Below are 23,699 nucleotides of genomic sequence, written 5' to 3'. Positions count from 1 at the left end.
GACCCCAGAGGGAAGAGGCCCTGTTGCCAGTTTCTTTGAAGTTAAGCTGCTACTGAGGAGGGTGCATCATACGATGAGGTGTCCTCCTCCTGCATCAGGAAGGCTTCCTGACCTGCTCAGTTTGCTAATTGACATTGAGCATCCTCAGACGCCTCCTTCCCCAAAAAGAAAAAAGCAAGGTCACTCTAGCATGGGATTTTATCATTTCAGCCAGAATGTAACACCCACGGTGCATGGAAACATAACTTCAGTGACCTCCTTTATGACACTTTTATGAATAAATGTTTTATTCAAGGTTGCTAGGTCAGTCAAGAAACACACAAGCATCGCCTTCTAGTTGTATAATTTAAAAGCTTTATTTCCCCCCACATGAGCAGGTAAGTTTCCTATTCATTAAGCTGGAAGTTTCCTTCCCATAGTTAGTTCCCTTTAACTCGGACTAGGTCGTTGGTGGGGAGCTTGCTCTGTCCCAGGGGACCGGGGAGATTTCAGAGACACACACTGAGCTGATCACACGCAGAGGCGAGGGTCTGACCCCGCAGCTGCTGAAAGAGTCCCGAGGTCAAGGTGTGCGTTCAGCTAGGGGCCTGGGCAGGCCGGGGCGCAGGGCCCCCCTCACCCCCGCACCTGCTACAGGTGCCACCAGGTTCCTCCTCACAGAGGCGACACCACGCAGGCCCTCGGGCCCGGAAGCCACACGAGCCCCGCGCTTCCTTCCTTCCCACGTCCCGTCCTCAACCCTGTGGCTGGAGCAGGAGCGCCTCGGCCCAGCGAATGGCTGCTCCTGCCCCGGGGTCCGAACTCCAGGCTCCGGGCTCCGCTCCTCCGCCGAGCGCCAGGCGGGTCTCCGCACCCAGGGGTGGCGTCCATGCGGTCTGCGGAGGGGCCCTGGGGGACTCCGGGCGGCTCCGGGTGGCTCTGGGGGGCTCTGGGTAGCTCCGGGGGGCTCCGGGCAGCTCCGGGGGGTTCCGGGGTGCCCCAAGGGGCTCCAGGCAGCTCTGGGGGGCTCCGGGGGGTCTCTGGGGGGCTCCGGGAGGCTCCGGGGGGTTCCGGGGTGCTCCAAGGGGCTCCGGGATGCTCCGGGGGGTCTCTGGGGGGCTCCGGGAGGCTCCGGGGGGTTCCGGGGTGCTCCAAGGGGCTCTGGGATGCTCCGGGGGGTCTCTGGGGGGCTCCGGGAGGCTCCAGGGGGGCTCCGGGGGATTCCGGGGTGCTCCAAGGGGCTCCGGGATGCTCCGAGGGGTCTCCGGGGGGCTCCAGGCAGCTCCGGGGGGTTCCGGGGGGCTCTGGGGGCTCCAGGCGGCTCCGGGGGCCTCACAGGAGCAGCAGCACCGAGGCCCAGACGAGCGCGGGCAGGCCGGGCACCTGCAGGCGGGGCGCGGGGCCCCCCGACGTCCCCGGGGCGCGCGTCACGGCCAGGACGGCGTTGGAGTGGTTGGTGGGCAGCTCCACGTTACAGATCATCCCTTCGCAGCAAGACCTGCACTCCTGACACAGAGGGCGGGACGGGGTGAGTGATGGGGCCGGGTCCCCCGACGCCCGCTGCTCCGCGGGACTGCGGACCGGCCTGCCCCCCTCCCGACCCCCCAGCCCCTGGCCTCCTGGTACCCCGGACCCCGTACCCCCGACCCCACGTCCCTCCCGGCCCCCCGATCTTCCAACCCCCCAAGCCACCAGGCCTCCCGACCCCGTCACCCAAACCCCCCTCCAGCCCCCCGGACCCCCGACTCCCCGAGCCCCCTGACCCCCCAGCCCAACCCCCAGACCCCCAGACCCCCAACTCCCCAAGCCCCCTGACCCCCAGCCCAACCCCCAGACCCCCAGACCCCCAACTCCCCAAGCCACCTGACCCCCAGCCCAACCCCCTGACCCCCAGACCCCCGACTCCCCAAGCCCCCTGACCCCCAGCCCAACCCCCAGACCCCCAGACCCCCAACTCCCCAAGCCACCTGACCCCCAGCCCAACCCCCTGACCCCCAGACCCCCGACTCCCCAAGCCCCCTGACCCCCCAGCCCAAACCCCCAACCCCTGGCCCCGCTGGCAGGGGCGACTTGGCAACAGGCGGGAGCGAGGGGCCAAGGGGCAGAGGAAGGCCTCGGGATGCAGCCAAGGACCCCCAACCATAAGGACACACACGGAACCGTGGGTCTGGGAAGCCTGGGGATGCCCCACTGGCTCCCGGGCCACTGCCGGGTCAGTGCCAGCCTGCAGGGCCTCGCTCCGGCCGCAGCGTCCATCCGCATCCCCCGAAGGTGGAGACCGGTGACCTCGCTGGCCACCCCTGGGGCCTCCCGGGTGGCTCTCCCCCGGCTGCTCAGGGTCTCGAAGGGGGAAAGACGATGGGCAGGACCCCACCCTGCAGCCCCGCTCCCACTGATGGGGCCCCACCCCCAGGCCAGGAGCTCCCAGCCACCCTCCCACAGGCCCCGGCTGAAGACCACTGCTGTCACAACCATGTTTTCTTGCAAATAAACGAAATCAACCCCTAAAAACCTCATGAAAGCAACACACTCCTCAAGCTTTTTTCAAACATTTCAGTATTCCAGGTATATGAAAGAGGAAAATTGCTCATTTAGAATGAGAAAATTAAGATCAGTTGAACTAAGAATCTGTCTACAGCTCATCAGACTAAACAGATTAATTCTTTCAGATTCTCACTTCCTCGTGGAAGCAGCGGTGGGGGGCAAGACCAGGACTCCTCAGTAAAAAGGGTCCCCGGTGCCCTCTTCCCACCTCCCGGCTTCCCTGGGCTGTGTGCCCGCTGATGCCTGGCCTTAACCGAAATACTGAGCCCGGCTTTGTAATGCTTGTCATTGTCATAGGGATCGTTTGCTCTTGGGCTTCCAGACCAGGCTCCACGTGATCCCAAGCCCGAGGTCTAGGGTGGAGCTGTGTGGTCTGGGAGTTACCATTCGTCCTTAGTAGTAGTATTTTTTGTTGAAGCACAGAAAGTCTTCAACTTCTCTGTGGTCTCCATGGCATCACTGGCACAGAGTCTTTCCCCAAAGGGCAAATAAACATGTACACGACCCCGCATCCTTCCTGCCTTTCCATAGTGTGTAACTAACCTTAGGACAGTAACTTTATGCACACACACACACACACACACACACACACACTCCTTACTGTATGTTCAGAGTCTCGGCTGTGGTGGCAGCCAACAGAATGACATTCACTTCTGGAGGCACATTTTTTGGTGATAGATGTACTTCTTCCGTGACTGGTAAAGTGGTGAACTGTCAGGCAGTACTGTGTATCTAGGCAGGGGAAAAAGGCAGCTTCACATTTCACATCGCAAGAGAGACACCCAACAATCACTTCAGAGAGGACTCAGCCTCGGGACCATCCTTGGGTTTCTAAGCACGAAGTCTGGTGGCAGGCGTGGATACCGCCCTCAGGTGCCCGCTAAAGCTGACCTTAGGTCACATGAAAGTACCCGTATCTCTATCTCTCTCCCTACGAGGCACAGGGTCTATGACTCCATGAAATTAAAGGTGTAAATGTGAAGTGCGGTGGGTTAGAACACCTCATGGTGTGTTATTTGGCATTTGGTTCGTATGGACGCAGAGGCAGGTGGTGGAATGGAATGCAAAGAGGTGCTCCAACGTATAGCATCACTTTCCCGACTCGCCCGGTTCTTACCCACGCTCTAATCCTCCCGGCCTGTGGGGCTTTTCCTGAGTATTCCCATTTTCCTCCTCTTTCTCGACTCTTCCCCTCTCCGACCCCTCCCTGCCATGCGGCGAGCTCATTTCTACAGTTCTCCTTACGGCTGTGAGCACTCATGGTTTACTACTTTTAAAGAACGACTTTTTTCAATATCCAAGGCCCTTCTGCTTCAGTTTTGCATCTTTTCGCTCGTCTCAGGCCAGTGCAATGCTCCTCAGTTCACAGGGAACGGACTATAGCCGCAATGTCATAAAATTGGGGGGCGGGGGGGCTTGACTAATACGGAGAACGCTTGGCTTCCCAGAACTGCCTCGTCCCCAGTGAGCCCATTAGAGCCTTCAAGCTCACTTCCTTCCAACTAAAATGATGTTAACATGTGTCTCGACATTTTGATAGGATTGTTGGAAGCTTCAAATAATATTAACACGTCATACGGAGCGGGCGCCACCAGCCGGGCCCTCCAGCCTCTCTTCGCTCCCTGGTCCTCACAAGAAGCCTTAAGACAAGGCCTATCAGTATCATTTCACAGAGAGAAAGGCCAAGCACGGTTTCTTGGCCATGGCTACGTTGGGTAGAAGGTGGTGGAAGGCCGGGTTCTAACCTGGGCAGTTTTCTGGGGGTTGTGCTCTTCCCCAGAGCACTACCCTGCCTCTCAGTGCTTAGCATTGAACCCCACGACGCTGTGGCACACCCCGCAAGGGTAGCTGACTTCTGCCTTTGGACGGAAAGGGAACCGCAACAATGTTTTGGGGAAAGCTCTTCACCTTCTACCTCAAACAAAGAGCTGAAAAATGGTAGCCAGGTGTGTTCATAGAAAATGTCACCGGTACTAAAGCAGCCCTAGAAAGTCAGAACAGAAGCTGGGGTAAATAAAACAAGAAATGTCATTCTTGTCATATCCTGTTACAAAGGGAACTGCTCTCAACAACTCTGACAGACCATGGAGGGAAAGCCCGAAGGTGTCAACGAAACCTGAGGTGACAAGGAGCAATAGCTGTGGGCCTGTTCGCTCCAAGAGATGGTTGGCTCTCCCTCCTCTACATAATGGCCAATGGTTCGAAATTACACCCTCAGTCAGAACTCCAGATGGTTAGGATCTTTGGGGCTCGACTGGAGCAGTCCAGAATGTGCCACCATGCACCCTGGAATGTGGGTTATTCCATGGCAATCTTTTTAAGAGCCAGGTTTCCAGGGTGGATTGGAAGGACCCACCTGCCTCGCCCTTTCCATCTCTGACACTTCCTCGGTGGTAGAAAGCTGCAGCCTTTCTCTTTTGTTCACATGTTTCGGCAGAGGTGAAATCCTAAAGCCCAGAAATATCCATATGTGTTCCCATTAAAAACGCCTTTAATTAATAATAAATGACAGTTTGGAGCATTATGCACAGACCCAGCAGCAACAGTGCTTTGGTTTGATTCAAAATAATAGAGTCCGCAGAGATGAAGCTCCGGAAATTGGACATGAGCGCCCCCAGTTAACTACTGTTTGAACCCTTACCACCCAGTTCTTCAGGGGTTTAAAGCAAATAGCTGAAGTGTGATACCCACCCTCTGAAATGGTAGAAAGTGCTGGTCAACCTTGACAACTCTGACATAACTAAGATACGCTCCTGTGCAGAATGTAGAAACCAATCTCCAAAGGCATAACACACACACGTGTACTCACAAGCACGTACATGACTTGAGGTCACTCTACAGAAATGTAGAGGAACGGCAGGAAAATATTATGATAATTAATGTTTTAAAAGAAACCATGACAAATACCGTTCAAGTACATGTCACAACCATTTGTGCTCATTTACAGCCTAAGACCCTCAGGCCCCACAGAGGTCTGCAGTGTGTACTCTTCCTATTTATTGGTGCCACATACTGGCTTTATCTGGAAGAGGTAAGGCTATCTCATCACTTTGTATAATAGGATGCATAAATTTCCAAAAGAGTCAAAAGGTAATAGTAGACCAAAGCTGGTAATCCTGAACTCAGGAAGAGATGGTTGGTTTACTTTTAATTGGCCTTTTAGGTCTGAAAAACCTTAAAAACAAAACAAAACAAAAACAAAAAAGAGTACTTCCTAACAATCTGAAACAGCCTAATCTTCTTAAAGCAGTTTTAAGTCTTAAGTAGTTTTCTCCAATTCCAAATCCCCCATCAGCACCTCCTGTCTACTTTACCATCAAGTTTGTATATATTAAATCATTCAACTTCTTGTCCCTCTAGTCCCACCATCCTAGTCCCAGTTGCCATCTTCTGCCTGAAGATAATGAAAGACCCCACCTGGTGCCCCCTTCTACTCCTGTCCCCAACCACCCACTCTCCACGTAGCAGCAGAGCAGTATTTCAGAACACAGTGAGCATCCTATACTCCCCTAGTGCCCAACCCTCTACTGCCTTCCCATCACATTTATAATGAAATTTAAATTCTAACAGAGAAAGAAGATCCTGTGTGTCCTGGTCCTTAGTTCCATGAGATCCTTTCTCTATCTTCCACTAAGCCTCACTGGCCAGTCCTCTTCCTATTGAGTGAGAGGCCAAATCTTGCCACTTACACTTTGTATTCATGCTTCCCTCTTCCTGGCATGTTCTTTCTACAGATTTCCACGTGGCTGGCTTGTCTTGGTCAGTCAATCTTAGTTCCTCAGAGATTTCCCTGGCTACCTAATCAAAGGGATACATTCATTCCATCAGTAAATATTTACTGGGTGCTTAGTATGGGTCAGGCACTGGATTAGGCACTAGGAATGTGTCAGCGAACTAAGCAAACTAAAAAGACACTCAAATGTTTGCCAGATGAATGAATGAGTTACCAAAGCATCAATGTATCTCAAGGATACAAAAGCCTTTCTTCCCTTTAGCTGGTATGACTTTTCTAGAGGTATCATCAAGCATTTCTGAAATTCTTAGAATGCCTTAGACAATACTGTGGTCTATTTGTTCTGTATTTATAGATAAGTACTATTTAAGGCATCTTCCCTGGAGGCACACATATCGACAAACTGGGGCTATGCCATCAGTTTCCAAACACTCAGAATAGTCTAATATCTGCACAGTCTCCTAAAAGAAATCTCTGATTTATGCAGACCCTCATCAGCCTGTGGATATGCTAATCCCATTACAGAAGACAGGTTATGCTCAGGGCCAGTTAATGAGATATGATCACAAGAGCCTCTTCCAAACTCAGCACACTTACTTTGTGGACACCATTTGTCTTCTGCCCATCGATTGCAGTTATAATTATCTCCTGCATTTTCACAGGTAAAACACTTGAAGCTGTTTGGAAATGGTGTAGCTTTAAAGAAAAATGCACAGGGAAACAGAAAGGTGAAAAAGGACAGAAATTTCAGACATCAAAGATGGCACAAAATTAGCAACTTGTGTTAGATCAAACAAAATTTACAAGCCACCCTCCTTAGAATTTCTGTTGCTAGGGAGCTGGACTGAACTGCCCGACTTCAGGGCGTATTCTTTATTCCCTTTCCTTTAAATACTTTGTCTGGGCTTACGTACCGTAGAGTAACGAAAATGATTCCACGAGCCACTTTGAAATACTGTTCCCTTATAATTGATAACTTGGGAATAAATGGGAGTTGTGAGAACGGGCAAGGGTGGTGGCAGTATTGGAACCAATAACTTGGTATAGCAAGGCCCCTGAGAAGAACTAGAGTCATATTAACGTGAGCTTGGATTCTGCTCTCCTTGCTAAGTAGTTGTAGGATTTTTCACTTCTGAGAAATAACAATATTTAAGACAATGAAGATCCCCATGATGTGCAGAAGAACCGTGAAGGTTAGACAAGGTTGTTGGGGTGCCTGGGTGGCTCAGTTGGTTTAGGATCTGCCTTTGACTCAGGTCATGATCCCAGGGTCCTGGGATAGAGTCCATGTCAAGCTCCCTGTTCAGCGGGGAGCCTATTTCTCCCTCCACCCCTCCCCCTGCTCATGTTTTCTCTCTCTCTCTCATAAATAAATGAAAGTATTTTTAAAAATTAAAAATAAAAAGGAGATTACAATAAAAATATCTTATAGAGTCCTTGGCCCATTAAATCACGCTAATTCCCATCCACATGCACTTCCATTACAGCCACATCTAACCTCAATCAAGCAGCCTCACTTGGTATATGTCAATTAGACCTCATTCAGGAATGTAACGTTTAATATAAGGATGATAGTAATTCTCAGGCTCTTATGACTCAGCTAGAGTGTTACAAAAAGTAGGAATTATGACTGCTGGCAATCTGGATTGAAAGCAACTAGAACGGCCTTTTTGTCTTTATGCTTTTTTCCCCCTACCTTGTATCTTGTTATTTTAATGGGCAAGAAGTCAAAAGTATAATAAATGTGACATTTCTTTATAAGCCATGATATAAAGCCTTGTGTAAAACTTTTAATTCTTCCATTTTGGAGGATAAAACGGATAAAGACCAAACCATCCTAGTAACCTGACCACACAGTGGTCATATATTCTTTTTTTTTTCCATTGGTTAAAATGATGTATTTTTCTCATCATAAAATTGTATTAGGCTTAAAAAGTTGAAAATCTATAATTAGATTTACACTTTATGAAAACTGTGCCATGTCATTGGGCTATTAGTAAATAATCACCGATTTGGAAATGTACAATAAATGATAGTTCAAGGTGTGTGTGGTACACCTGTGTATACACGTATGTGTGATATACATGTGTATTGACACGCACACACAATGTCCTAAATAATACTAAAAAAAAAGCACAATGTGAAGAACAGTAATAATACACGCTTCATTTAGAAGTAGTGTAGGGGCACCTGAGTGGGTCAGTCGGTTAAGCATCCGACTCTTGTTTTCAACTCAGGTCCTGATCTCAGGGTCATGGGATCAAGTCCTGCTTTGGGCTCCACACTGAGTGGAGTCAGCTTGAGATTCTCTCCTTCTCCCTCTCTCTCTGCCCCTCCCCCTGCCTGCACAAGGTCTCTCTCTAAAATAAATAAATAAATGTTTAAAAAAAAAAAAAGAAAAGGTAGTATAAACATAAACACAGTGGTTCCTAAACCCAGCTATGCATCAATAGTATCAGGAAAGCTTTTTTTTTTTTTTTTTTTTTTTTTTAAAGAAGAGGGGGTTGGGGAGAGAAAGAAAAAAAAAAACTCATCTGCATCCCACACTTCTGACTACTGAATCTCTGCAGAAGGGACTGAGGAATATGTAGTCTTAAAGGCTTCCAGGTGTGGGAACCACAGGCATTCCTATTTCTAACAATTGCTAGCTATAACAACCTTTCTCTAATAAAGTACATCAGAGAAGTTGTACTTGTCCGAAGAGAAGGGAGATGATGCATGTATACAAGCACATATTTACATATGTATGTTTATAAGCACAGAGCCTACTTGAGATCCTCTTCTCCCTCTGCCCCTATTCCTGCTCGTGTGCTCTTGCTCTCTCTTAAATAAAATCTTTTTTTAAAAAAATACATTTATGTTATCCTATAAATAATATTAACTGATTTGCTTTTTTTATTCTATTTTTTATTTTCTATTCATGAGAGAAGCAGAGACATAGGCAGAGGGAGAAGCAGGCTCCCTGGGGGGAGCCTGATATGGGACTCGATCCTAGGACCCCGGGATCATGCCCTCAGCCGATCATGCCCTCAGCCTCAGATGCTCAACCACTGAGCCCCCCAGGTGTTTTGCTTATTTTTAAATAATTAGTAGGAAAGTTTAGTGTTCTAATTGTGACTGTGTGTAATATTAGTGAAAATCCAAGTAGTATTTCCTTCCAAATTTCAAACAAACTAATCTGTTCCTAAGTTGTTAAGGACTATGTGAAAGAATTTATCATCTATGGAGAAACTTCCTACAGCTAATATCCTCTCCAACAAAGAGATCAACAAAGAACACTGAATTTTCTCTGCTATGCCATTCATAGGAACAGCGTTCAAGAGATTATTTAAAATACGAACCCCTTTGAGACTTCGGCAGAAAGCCAAACCATTTTAAAGAAATGGAGAAAACTTCTGTCACCACGAATTACCCCTCCCCCCTCATGGAAGCAGTGAAGACTTTCTGGTTTATTCTAGGTATAAACCGAAGGTTCCAGAACACGCCAAGTTACCACCATAGGTGTTAAGAGGGACTCTGCATGGTCACCCTGACCCCACAGTCATAAGCTATGATGCAAACAGTACTTACGGTCAAGAGGCGGCCTCACGTTGTAGAAGTTGATGTTCTTGGCCAAAGCCCAGCTTTCTGACAAGATAAAGATGTGGACAACAGCTACGGCCAGAGCATGACGGAGGGGGAGCATTGTGACCTTGGCTGGCGGACAGCCCGAGATTCACATCTCTACAATGGACAGAGAGACGGGTCGCATTTATTTGCATTTTGCACGTCAGGAGGAGTAGGTTTTGCTTCCCTGTGGAAAGCCCGATTATTCAAATACATTCCCCCAGCTACTTGTTCCGAGTGCACCTGCACCTGCGAGCGAGCTGCCTTCTTCCCCCGCAGGTGAGAGTCGAGCCATGGCTGCCCTCTACTGTGCAGGCCCCTGCAGCTCCCGCAGCACGGAGCCAGCACCCGGAGGCCTTGCAGGCCCGGGGGGACAAGCGGCAGCATGGGCAGCGCTGCGCCCCGTCCCCTCACTGCCAGAGGCCGGCTGGGGAATCGGTGCTGAGTCACCCACTCTCTAAACCACCAGGCTTCATGGGCATGTCCACCTCTTTGTCGTTCCACTCCCTGAGTAAACACTTGCTTTTGAGAAACTCAACGTTCGCAACATTTTCAACACCTGGAAGCAACCTCAAGAGGCGGAGCGGTGGGAAGGACAGTGTGTGGAAGATCAATGAACGTGGGAAATCGAGTCTCTGCTGGATCCCAGAGCTCCAGAGACCTGGGGAAGAGAACTGAGTCACGGGCCGAATGCCAGGCCCACCTGTGTCTGTCACATGCGGTGTAAGAATCTACCAGGAGGGTCTTGAGGAAACAGAATAACAGTTGCCTGAAAAGCTCAAAGCCAATGTCAGTCCTGGCCCACGGACACTACTCGCCGCTTTCAAAGACAAAGCGGACGGTCTGATGCCCAACGAAACAACAGCCGTCCACAGAGCCCAGAGTAAGACGGCGCATCCCAAGTCCCAGGGGCCCTACCCTCGAGAAGCAACCTGGTGGTAAGAAAATCAGAGATGCTAAGAACCTACAGTGTCAGCACAAACAGGCTCTCTTGGGTGAGGGAGAGGTGTAGGCAGCAGCAAAGGATGTAACTTGGAGTCCAAAGACTTTGGTTCAGATGTTGGCTCTGCTGTTTATTAGCTTCCTGACCTTGGGCAAGCTCTTTAAGCTCTATTAACCTCAATTTCCTCATCTGTAAAGTGGCTTAATAACACCCGTTCCGCCCACACGTTTGGGTCATTGTGAGCATCAAATACAGGCTCAGCTAGACTCCGAGGACTGTGCAGGTAACAGCACTTGTAGTACAAGTCTGTGAAAATGCTAGAATCTCAGAGTTCAATAATACTGCCTGAACTCATTTTCTTCCTGCTGAATCAGCTAGTCTCAGGAGGTTTAGAGAATTTTTCAGAGAAGAAAAGTTTGATCTCTGCACATATGAGCATAATCCTTCACATGGATATTTTGTTTGAAGCCAGGGTAATAATGCGTGGAATCTAGGGATTTTACCTCCTCCCCCTCTTGTGTTGTGCGTAGATGGGCATTGTTAGCCAGACATGCAAAACCAACCTACGGAGAAGGAATGGGACACCAGACGAAGTACGGCCACGGCACCCCCATGCCTACAGGTGGCTCCTGCCACTGACAGAACTGAGTCTTTAAGGAGGTTCTTGGTATAAAGGGAAACCCGATAAGTTTCAAAAATCAATAGTGCTAAGCTTTATACACTGCATCTCAGCTCAGGACAGAACGAGACCTATTGTTTGTATATATTTTACATGAGACTTTATACACACACACACACACACATATGTATACAAAATTTTGCCCTGGTTCATTTTAGAAACCAAAATTGACCTTTCAGAGTTATCAGATTTCTAAATCCTATTCTTATGCTCTTTCTGAAGAAACGGACATTTCTTATGGCTGTGTTATTCCTTCCAGACAAGTCATTATACTGGTGCAAATTCTGCTTCTCCCAGTCATTTCTCTGAATCATACTGTTCCATGTTCACGGTGAATCTGGAGCCAAGGAATGAAGACCCCTGACTACACCAGGAGAGAATCTTTGAGCAGGGGAGACTAATTCCTCTTTCAAGAACCTCAGATTCACTGTGTTTCAATAGCAATCCACATTCCAGTATAATGGAGATGATGCCAAGGATTATAGGCCTCAGAATCATATTGTCTACATGGAGTCCCTTTTCTATCACTAAGCAAATATGGGACCTCAGGCAAGTTGCTTAAGCCTTCTAAGCCTCAGCTTGCCCATCTGTAGAAGAGGCATAACAACAGTCCCTACCTCAGGGTACAGAAACATGGACTAAATGACGTCATGTGTATGACGCACTCAACCGAATGCTGGGCACATGGGCACTTTCTGTCTGGTAGTAAAGAGCACTGGCTCAGTATTTGAGCATATACCTGGAATACCTGCTGCAAGTTCCTTAACCTCCCAATACCACATCGATGAAACGGAAGTAATAATAATCACACTTACCTCATAAGTGGATTAAATTAGTTAATACATGTGAAGCACTATCTAATTAGCTATGTTTGCCTTTTTCTGCTCCTCACTAGATAAGTATTCACTGTGATGAACAAATTTCCAAACAGGGATCACAAGCCAGAACCCCTGGTTTTCCTCATGTAATCTCTATGAGACACAAGCCCATCCCTTCAGTATGTCGTTATTGACGTGCAACGCATAGAAAGACGTTGTTATTACTGGATCTCCAACAAGGTCTTTGCTCTCATGAAGTGTGAATTTTGGAAGAAGATAGGCAGTATGGGAAAAATGTAATTTCAGATAGTCTTGATCCTCAGGTAAGAACATTTAAGAGATGTGCTTGAATCGGAGGAGCTACTTCACATACGTGGTGAACCCAGGATGAGAAGCAAGCATCTAAGCAAATAATCAAGAGAAAAGACACCCAGGCCCAAGATGGGAAGAAGTGTGCCTTGCTGGGGAGCTCAGAAGGTGGCCAGCATGACTGGCGTGTTCTGGGGGCAGGGGAGGGAGGCGAGTAGACAGTCAGAGGTGGTAGGCCCAGGTTATAAAGGCGCTTAGGCTTTTTGATTTTGGATCTGACAAAATCAGGGAACTGTTTGGTTTCAGATGATCTAATTTTGAAAGAAATGCTTTGTCTCTGCAGAGGGTCACAAATCCCTAGCCTGATTTCTAACTCCCAGAATAAAAGGATGCCCATAATAGAGACTACAGAGGAATTGAGAATTCCCTTATCTGTGAATCACAAAGGTTTCTCTGAGTAAAAGAGCAAGCGGACAACAGACAACTTAAAAACAACTGAATGAATAGCAAACCCGAGGATGAGGTTTGTATTTTTGGTTTCCCCATTCTTCAAAACAGCACCATAGGGAATGTGACCTCATTGCCATCCTACAAATGAGGCTCAGAGACCATGTGTAAGGATCCTCCTCGCACACTGCCTGGCACACAGCGTCCCTAGGATGTTCCCACATGGCTTATCCTAGCCTGCTACACCTGAACAGTAGTGGGAAAGAAGCCGTAAGAATATTGTTTCCATATGGATTTGTGACTTTTCATTTCCACTTTTAACTAAAACAGCACAGCCTGATTCCATCAAAATTCTCCAGGGCTGCTGGGGTCTTACTCATCGAATGAGGAAAACACTAAATAAAAATGCCTCCTATGTCCCAGAGCTCGCTTTATAATCTATTCGCCTACCCTGTTTTGCTCTAAGTACCCAGATCGGTCTCTATCTATCCTGCAGCGGACAGGTTTGTGTTAACACGACTGTTTTATCTTTCACAACCAAAAGACATTAGGATAATGAGAAAGCAAATGACTAACTACGGTATCTGAAAGTTGTTTTACATTCAGAATCATTTCGCGGAGACTCTGAACTGAAAATCATCGGCTGAGACTCTGCTGAGTAGGCTTTTGCTGCCGTCTTGGTTGCAGAACAAGGTTACTGCAGAGCCTGTATTTTGCTCTAGAAGGGGAAAATAGTATGAGTCAGACTCCCCCATTCTGGTACTTTCTCCAGCACCATCGCATAGAGCAGAGCTCTTCGTGGGGGGAGGGGTGACCTGTAAGCTTCTTAGGGTTATTTGCAAAATTTTGTGTCTGTATGTATTTTCCCCCTTTGCTGAGGATCTCAAAGGAATCTGAGCCCCATGTGCCTGCTGCATTCAGGATACAGCTGTTAGGATTTGCTTTCCTTCGACTTGGATGTTTTTATACTTGACACTAAGAAAATTCCATACATACATTAGGTATCTGGTACACACTCCTCAAATTCAAGGGTAGCTCAAAAACATTCCTCTCCAGACAGAGCACATTATCTTTATCCTTTTTTTTTTTCCCCAGATGGTAGGCCTGGTCAGAAATCCCTCACCTGTGGTGCTGGCCTTCCACTTGTTTTATGATCTCTTTGGAAAGTATGATAATTCTTGCTGCAGAAGGCAGCGTGCTTCTTTGCCAAAAGATAGTGGCACTTTCTACAGGGCACACCTGCAGGGATCCTGCAGGGATGGGCAACTCTCAGGCCTTCCAGGGAATGGCAGGCCGCCAGGTTTACCAATTTTTTTTTTCCAGAGTAGGTGCATTTATTTTTTAGATGCAAGTATACCAGCCCTCAAGACATATAAAATAGTCATAATTTCTGAAAATTACATCTGCCACAGAGGCACAATCTCCTTGATTCATATGCCTTCATCTTTGCATGCAGAGGCTCAGCATTTCACATGTTAAACGTACCAGGGAAGGGCTCTGGAAAGAGGAACCACTATCAACTCAAAAAAAGTTGTGTTTACTGAAATGAAACAAGGTGACGTCTCTTGTTTTACATCTTACAAAACCCACCGGAGACTTTGGCCTACTACTGCCTGGAATAAAGGACCGACAGGGCACTAGGTCCAGAAGCCTGACTATGAGCAGGTCTGAGTAAGAACCATCACCCTGGCCCATGTGGCATTTCATGCTTCCACAGAAAACGTGCAAAGCTGACAGGGGCTTCAAGCCACAGCACATCCTTGACGTCATGAATGTCTTGGGGATAGGAAAACGACCCACTCTATTTTTAAATTCCCTGGGTCTGGGTTCAGTGCATGGTAAATGCCCAATAAATACCTTTTGGAATAGAACCGACATCTTAGCTCTGATCTATAAGGAACACCTTGCTTAGCAAGCAAGACGGAGACTGTGGGCGGTCAGGAGTTGGCCGCGTGTCCAAAGATACAGAAAGGGACTCACAAGGAGATTTGAAAAAGAAGAGACCAAACAGATGTGGCACATGCTGGTACTTCCTGCGCAGTTGATAGCAAGGAGTGAGCAAGCCAAGGCTAACTCTGACTGCCAATAAAACAAATGAAAAGGATAATTTAAAGGAGGCAGCTCGGCTGAGTCCAGCACGCCCATCAACACTCACATTCGCACCTTCCTGAAAGCATCACTTATCCCACCGTAAGACATTTTAATGACAAACTTTAATAGGCCTGGCTTCCCTTGTAAAAAGAGTAGAAGGCAAAGTGGAAATTCAAAATGAGTGCTGAGATTTTACTCAGGAGGAACAGACACAGTGAAAATGTTCCTCTCAAGAGGAGAAATTTGCCAGAAAACCTTACCACCTGCAACAAGGTTTACCTTACCTCCTTTTGGCCACGATGACCAATGGAGATACTCTGGATCCCATTACATTCAAGAACAGTGTCCGTGGGACTTACGCCCAGACACTGTGCTAGCTCCCTTCCTTGCAGGGGGACCGAAGACTCAACTGCTAACCTTGCCTGGCTATCGAGAGCCTGCTCCCCAGACTACAGCCCCTCCCTTCTCTAACAGGTATTCCATTTCTGGTACATGAAAAGTATTTTCCTCCTAAGTTCAACTATGAATTTCTTGGGGCCTCTGGGTGGCTCAGTTGGTTTAGTGTCTACCTTCACCTCAGATCATGATCTCAGGGTCCCGGGTTCGAGCCGTGCATCGGGCACCCTGCTTCTCCCTCTGCCCCTTGCTCGTGCTTGCTGGCTCAAAATCTTTTTAAAAATATTAATTTCTTTAAAGATATCTAGGGGCAGCCTGGGTGGCTCAGCAGTTTAGCGCCACCATCAGCTCAAAGTGTGATCCTAGAGATCTGGGATCGAGTCCCACATCAGTCTCCCTGCATGGAGCCTGCTTCTACCTCTGCCTGTGTCTGTCTCTCTCTCCTCTCTGTTCTCATGACTAAAAAAAAAAAAAAAATCTTAAAAAAAATAAATTAAATTAAAAAAAAGATATCTAATCTATCTTCTCTATGTGCCTGGAGTAAATCACAAGAGGGAATTTTACCTTATTCCCCATGTATTATCTTCATCTGAAAATACAAAATCTCCATGGACTTTATTCTTGAATAACAACATTCACCAGGGAAAAAATCGGGTCATTATTCAATCTCTCAGTACCAGCTTGCCCAAATCTTGAAAGTAGTAGGACTATAAGTCATGCATGTACACCAGGTACTCTGCTAAGCACTTAGAAAACAATACAGAAGAGACACAATCCCTATACGCACATATATTATTGGGGCCAAAAACAACGTGAGAAGCATCTGACAAGGGTTAAAACAATCATCTTAGAGAGGAGGAACAACAACAGACTTGAGATTCAGAAAGGGCACCCAGAATATAATTTTGGTTCTACTTTTTTTCTGGGTCAGCATTTTTTAAAATTTAAATTCCAGTTAGTTAACCTACGGTGCAATATTAGTTTCAGGTGTACAGTGAATCGACACTTCCATACCACACCTGGCGCTCTTCACACCAAGTGTACATCTTAATCCCCATCACCGATTCAATCCATCCGCCCAGCCATCTCCCTTCTTGCCACCATCAGTATGTTCTCTATAGTTAAGAGTCTCTTTGTTTGCATCATTTTCCCTCCTTTGTTCATTTGTCTCTTAAATGCCACATATGAGTGAAATCATGTGGTATTTGTCTTTCTCTGACTTATTTCACTTAGCATAGTACTCTCTAGCTCCATCCATATCATTGCAAAGGGCAAGATTGAGTTCTTTATGGCTGAGTAACATTCCATTGTATTTTTTTTCCAGTGTTTATCTTTATCCGTTCATCAGCTGGATACTGGAGTTGTTTTCATAATTTTGCTATTGCAGATAATGACGTTATAAACATCAGTGTGCATGTATCCTTTCAAATGAGTAATTTTGTATCCTTTGGGCTAATGCCTAGTACTAGGATTGCTAGATCACAAGGTAGTGCTATTTTTAACTTTTTGAGGACCTTCGTACTGTTTTCCAGGGTGGCTGCGCTAGTTTGCATTCCCACCAAGAGTACAAGAGGGCTCCCCTTTCTCCACATCCTGGCCAACACTTGTGTCTTGTGTTAATGGATTTTACCCATACTAACAGGTGTGAGGTGCTATCTCATTATAGTTTGGATTTGTATTTCCCTGATGAGTGATGTTGAGCATCTCTTCACGTGTCTGTTGGGCATCTCTATCTCTTCTTTGGAGAAAGGTCTATTCATGTCTTTGGAACATTTTTTAACTGGAGTATTCTTTTTGTGGGTGTTGAGTCTTTTAAGTTTCTTATATTTTTGATACTACATATACTATATTTGGTATATTTATTTAGTATCCAAAATAAATATAGTATATTTTTGGATATACATGTCAGATATCTGACATGTCATTTGCAAATATCTTCTCCGATTCCATAGGTTCCATTTTAATTTTATTGATTGTCTCCTTCGCTATGCAGAAGCTTTCTATCTTGATGAAGTCCCAGTGGTTCATTTTTGCTTTTGTTTCCTTGCCTCCAGAAACATATCTAGAAAGAAGTTACTGCCTCTACTCTCTTCTAGGACTTTTATGGTTTCAGGTCTCACATTTAGATTTTGCATCCAGTTTGAATTTATTTTTGTGTATGGTGTAAGAAAGTGGTCCAGTTTCATTCTTTTGCATGTAGCTGTCCAGTTTTCCCAACACCATTTGTTGAAGAGACTTTTTCCCATTGGATGTTCTTTCCTGCTTTGTTGAGTAATTGGCCATATAGTTGTGGGTTCAATTTCTGGGTTTTCTATTCTGTTCCATTTATCTAGGTGTCTGTTTTTGCACCAATACCATACTGTTTTGATTACTACAGTTTTGTAATAAAACTTAACATCCAGAATTATGATGCCTCCACAGTTTTGCTTTCCTTTTTCAAGGTTGCTTTGGCTGTTTGAGATCTTTTGTGGTTCCACAGAAACTTTAAGATTGTTTCTTCTGTTTCTGAAAAATGGACTAGTATTCTGATAGGGATAGCACTAAGTGTGTTAGGTAGTGTAGACAATTTAACAATTTTTGCTCTTCCAATCCTTGAGCATGGAATGTCTTCATTTCTTTGTGCCATGTTCAATTTCTTATGAAAACTATAAATTCTGGTTCTACATTTACTAACCAGGTAACCACAAAGTTAAGAAATACTGTCCTATTTGTCAATAAGATAAGTGAGGCTCAAAGCCATGTAGGTAAATTTATTAAGCTGCTGTGTGAATTGGGTATAATTACATAGGTAAATCACCTTTTACTTAGATGGTGTTGAAGAAATGTTAGATACCTACCTTCCCTCCTCATTTCTTCAGATATCATTAGCAGGAGAACAGAAATCAGATCAAGGGATATAACTGTCCAACTCCATGCCATACTAGCTGGACCAAATCTGGTAAACAGTACTGAGTTCTATGCACTAATTTCTAAACGGTATTCAGGAATTATCTTTCTTGCAACCAAATGAAAAGTTGGAATGCATGACTGCCAAGGTTCCTTCCACCTCTAATATTTTATTATTTTTATGGAAGGGTATTAATGAAGAATTCCAGTTATGCCATAAAAAGCTATAAATGTAACGCAGTATTCCCATATTTCAGATTCCTGCTATAATGTTTAAAAGGGTAAGAACAAAAAAAAAAGGGTAAGAACTTTTTAAAAATCTCCTCAACATGGGATCAAAAATTCACAGAAATGAGTATCTCATTTCTAAGCAGAAGGCTGCACATTTTGCAGTGCTAAGATAGTTTTTTCTACTATGTGCCACCTGATAAAAATAATTCTAAAACAGTGCTAATATTAAAGTAATGTTATTATGCAAATGACAAATCTAAATCTAATCATTAGTTAATACAGGGCAATAAGTGTGCAATTTGGGTGGAAAACTACTCTAATCAATTTTTTAAGATTTTATTTATTTATTCATAAGAGACACAGAGAGAGAGAGAAAGGCAGAGACACAGGCAGAGGGAGAAGTAGGTTCCATGCAGGAAGCCTAACGTGGGACTGGATCCTGGGTCTCCAAGATCATGCCCTGGCCTGAAGGTGGTGCTAAACCACTGAGCCATCCAGAGATCCCCCCTCTAATTTATTTTATTTTATTTTATTTTTTAAGATTTTATTTTTAAAGATTTTATTTATTTATTCATGACAGAGAGAGAGAGAGAGGCAGAGAGAGAGAAGCAGGCTCCATGCAGGGAGCCTGACGTGGGACTCCATCCCCGGTCTCCAGGATCACACACTGCGCTGAAGGCAGCGCCAAACCGCTGGGCCACTGGGGCTGCCCTCTAATCAATTTTAAAGACAACTTTCTAAATGTGATTCAAATTTTATGAAAAAAAAATTAACAACTCTTTCCAAGTAATAGCTTTTCTACTTCATCTTTGTCAAAAACATGAGTTTACATCTTTTTTGAAAAGGCTTTGATGATACTGGAGGAGATGGTTAAGAACTCCATATGAACAAGATTAAAAAGCTTAGATGATTAGAAATTGGAAACTGTGCTCCTTCTAAAAAGAATCAACATTGGTTTGCCATGTGTTATTGAACTATTTGGACAAATGGTGGGAACCTAATAAATAAATATATGTCGGGGGATCCCTGGGTGGCGCAGCGGTTTAGCGCCTGTCTTTGGCTCAGGGTGCGATCCTGGAGACCCAGGATCGAATCCCACATCGGGCTCCCGGTGCATGGAGCCTGCTTCTCCCTCTGCCTGTGTCTCTGCCTCTCTCTCTCTCTCTGTGACTATCATAAATAAATAAAATTAAAAAAAAAAAAGAAAAAAAAATATATGTCGACTGATTAAATTTGAGAGTGTCCTTCACATAAGTGAAGTAATTTTTGCCCAGTTTGTATCCTAAATGATTTTTAGGAGGCTTATGCCAAGTTACTTATGCATTAAGGCTCTCAAAATAGAGTAAGAACCTTATTAGATGAGAGGAAAGATCTTAACCACTACACTTTCATGCATGGTGTTCCTCTACTGCGTGTCACCTTTCACTTTGTACTTCTTAGGAGCGAAGGGACACACATGGGACACATATTCTCATTACATGATAAAAGGAAACTCTGATACTTAATTCTCAAATTAATGGGCCCTATGTCTTGTCATACAGAGAGCACCAAACAACTTATGGATAATGCCTGAAATTTGTTTCAAAGAGCTCCAGATGCGTCCTTCAATAGGCCATTTCTTAAAAAAAAAAAAAAAAAAAAAGCAAAGGGCATAATATTAAAAGGTAATTCTATAGAGATATTTCTGCTGTCGGGGAGGCAAATGAGAGAGATTATTTTCTTCTCCATGGCGAAGGGAGTCTTTAAATTTGAGAGAAAGATAAAAGTGGACGGAAGTTCTGCAAAGAGAGCTGCAGGCACACAGGTGTTTGGTACTGCTAACGAGCAATTCCATTGGCAGAACTACAGAGACATAAACCAAGCAGCCACATAGGCTGGGCGCGGAAGGCTTTGTTTTTATGTTCCATAGTCTTGCTTGCTTTAGTGAACCCATTTCTTTTAATAACCAATCAAAGCTTTCATAATAGAAATCTAGGCTGAAATGTCCAACAGCTGGCTAAGAATCCATTATTCTACATTTGGAGGAATGTTTCATGCCAAGCATGCATTCTCATATGGCATACACAACTCAACCGAGAAAACTTAGCTTTCAGGGTCAGTGTATAGATGATGGCCAGGACTTCTGACTTCATTTGGTCTCAAGTGACATAGGAAAAGGACCATAAAAATAAAGTGTTCACAGAGATGTGTTTTCTCATTTGACTCTCTGCATGTATTCTAACGTGAGAGAATGTCTACACCAAAGCAGAAATCTCAGGCAATAAATTTGGATATCTATGCATGAATATATGCACACCCACATACATGTACATAGGCGCATATACACATACGTGGATATATTTAATTGAATGACTTCTTTAAGTGCTAACTACATGCCAGGTTGTAAAAGTGTCCCTAGAACTCTATATGAGAGACTGTATTACCAATCATGTCAGCTGTTTTCAGCACCCACAGGGTGATCTTTCAATTGAGAGAGCTTTAGGATGCAGAACTGTTGCTATGTATTTGGCCCATCATCTTTCTTCTGTGCTAGGTCTTATGACACTGACCACTGTTTATAGGGCCCCCACTAGCTCAATTTCACTCTTGATTCTACAGCTAAAAACATATCGCACAAGTAAATAACATGTTCGTGGATATCATTCTGAAAACAGGAAGAGATTTTAAAAAACAACAATAAACTGCATGCTATGGCAAAAGAATATGGTGCTGACTTTTGCATAGTCACAAAATCCGGGACAGATTATTCAACGAACTCTCTGGAAGCTGACAAGCTTATAAAAGCAATCCTAATAAAATATTTCTGCATTCTGCATATATAACAAAGTTATAGCATGTCACTTGCTCTATAAATTGTCACTATTACCGCTTGGAGCAGAAGGAAATGTACATATATAAAGATATATATGTGCATGATTTCATATTCCCAGAGGAAACTGAAAAATTATGTGCATTAAATAGTGTTTTAATTGCAACATGAAAAACTGCATTTAAGCAATAGTTCATGATCCCACAAGGGTAAAGTCACATGTAAATGCTGTCTAGTATAACGGGGAAAGAATGGCCTTTGTAGACACTCCGGCCTGGATGCAAATTCTGACCCCATCACTGGCTGGATCTACTATCTTGAAGCCAATCCCTCTAATCGTCTGAGACTCAGTTTCCCTATCAGTAAAACAGAGATATTAAATATCTGTTTTGCAGAAAAGTAGAGAATAAATAAGTCCCTTACCCATTGCTATTGTTGTCAAATTATTAAATCAATTAGGAAGCTAAATGTAGAGATCTAGGGTTGGTTCCTCTATGGATTAGCTGCTGGGAAATATCGTTAAGAGTATGTAACACTTATTCGATTTAAGACTGAAATCCAATAAACATTTTTTCAGCTCTCAAATTCCGTGATTGTCTGAGCATATATGAGCGAAGGATGTGAAATTCCTCTGAAGACCAATTTTAGGAAAAGTATTCTAGAATATATGTGGAAACAATTAGCCTAAGCTTAGCATTTTCATTAATCTGTTTTCTGATAAATCTATATTCTTTGCCTGTACTTACATAGTAGGCAGTTGTTCTTACCACGTTTGCTGTCAAAAGCATGAAGCTCTGTGCTCTCATGTGTCCTTACCTGTACTTGCCACTCCTCTTTAAAGGCCTACTTCCAATATTTCTCATCTTTCAACCTTACTGTGTCTGCTCCAGCCCATGGGTTAGCTCTACTCTGAAAAAAGCTTGGGGTTCTTTTGGGGACATAAGACTGTATCCTTCTTTGCTTAGCACTGAGCTGGGCACAGCAAGTTCTCGTCCTTGCTTGTAGAAGAGCTGAAAGTTTCTGAAGGTCTCACACAATTGCAGGCATTATCAGTAAAAATAAATTGGAAAAAAACACAACTTTTTCATCTTCTCTACCAGTAGAATTCCCATTTCAATTGTTTGTGTAGATTTTAGGTAAACCCTGTGGAAATTATGAGAACTCTCTTTTCAGCAACTGAAGGTCTACCCAACTATGAACTAGTGTATTCACGTGTTGTTCGACACATACGATGTCAAGCTTAAAAAAAGGCTACGATCACATCTTCCTGAGCTATCCTCGCAGGACAGAAGGGAAATGAACCCTGCCAAGCTTTCATCTTTTGCCCCTCCAGACCCACCCGCCATCCCCCTCCACCCTGTTCTGTGTCCTGCAAAGCCAAGCTACAAAGACCACTCTCACAGCTCTTTTTTTCTGCAGGCTCCCAATTGGGTTTGGCTAATAGCAGAAACTGGCAGGTTAGAGGATGGGAAGAAATTGAGACTAGGATACCTATTCCCTTGATTCACATCCTGCCTGGCTGTTATCACACCTCTCAGCTCCTGTCTAGTAGCTGATTCCACAGCTACCTTCTCCTGGGTTCTGATAGCCATTCTCTCTCCTTGCCCTTGTCCTGTAAGCCTGCAGAATAGAATTAACTCTTCTCTGTTACTACCTCTGGGGTCTGGTACTATCTCTTGCTGGTTTTCCTAAATCTAGCCATACCACTATGAACAGTGCTCTATTAATTCTCTCAAATCACACCAGTCTGAATATGCCCTTGAATATGCCATCTTCCTACCAGGTGCCTGCCAGGACCCTGGCTGAGCCTTGAATCTAGTCTTAAAATACCAGGAATCACTTTGGACCAAAGCATCAAGGCTTATTGTTATAGCAGACTTATCATAGAAACAGCTATAGTGAATAAACAGTCCCCCTTTACTAGTAAATATTACTATTGCCTTATGGTAAAGCAACAGTTGAATTTATGCTACAAACCATCTCAAGGTGAGAATGAAGACTATAGAAAGAAAATGAGATTACACAGAAGCTAAATCTAGAAGGTTATAATCTCGTACAAATATCACAAGCCCACCAAAACTCAGCTTTATCTGTTCCCACTGTCATTGAAGAATATCATTAAGTAAGTAGAGAGATGGACAAATTCTTGAACTTCAATAAAAGAGCTGAGAAAACAGAACACATACTGTTATGGACATAGTACTAAAGCCCACTGAAGCTTTCGTATA

At 44.8% G+C, this 23,699-nt stretch overlaps 1 protein-coding gene across 8 annotated transcripts in view; it reads right to left on the bottom strand.

Moving 5' to 3' along the window:
• Positions 1–336: 336 nt before the first annotated feature.
• The window catches only part of LYPD6B (LY6/PLAUR domain containing 6B), a 169,257-nt gene continuing 145,894 nt past the window's right edge, over positions 337–23,699 (bottom strand). For 5 of the 8 annotated variants that reach the window (XM_072757733.1, XM_072757732.1, XM_072757731.1 and 2 more), the window contains 4 exons: positions 9,827–9,979; positions 6,854–6,952; positions 3,125–3,255; positions 337–1,485 (listed from right to left, as the gene is read on the bottom strand). In XM_072757733.1, coding sequence (XP_072613834.1) covers positions 1,312–1,485; positions 3,125–3,255; positions 6,854–6,952; positions 9,827–9,941 — 519 coding nt within the window. In that variant the 5' untranslated portion in view covers positions 9,942–9,979 and the 3' untranslated portion in view covers positions 337–1,311. Of the gene's footprint in view, positions 1,486–3,124; positions 3,256–4,879; positions 4,971–6,853; positions 6,953–9,826; positions 9,980–23,699 lie in introns of those variants that run through there. The other 3 variants (XM_026008013.2, XR_012001520.1, XR_012001523.1) reach the window with 3 other exon arrangements.

Source organism: Vulpes vulpes, chromosome 5 (assembly GCF_048418805.1).
Source record: "Vulpes vulpes isolate BD-2025 chromosome 5, VulVul3, whole genome shotgun sequence".
NCBI classification, from domain to species: domain Eukaryota; kingdom Metazoa; phylum Chordata; class Mammalia; order Carnivora; family Canidae; genus Vulpes; species Vulpes vulpes.
This window is presented reverse-complemented; position numbering and strand designations above follow the sequence as displayed.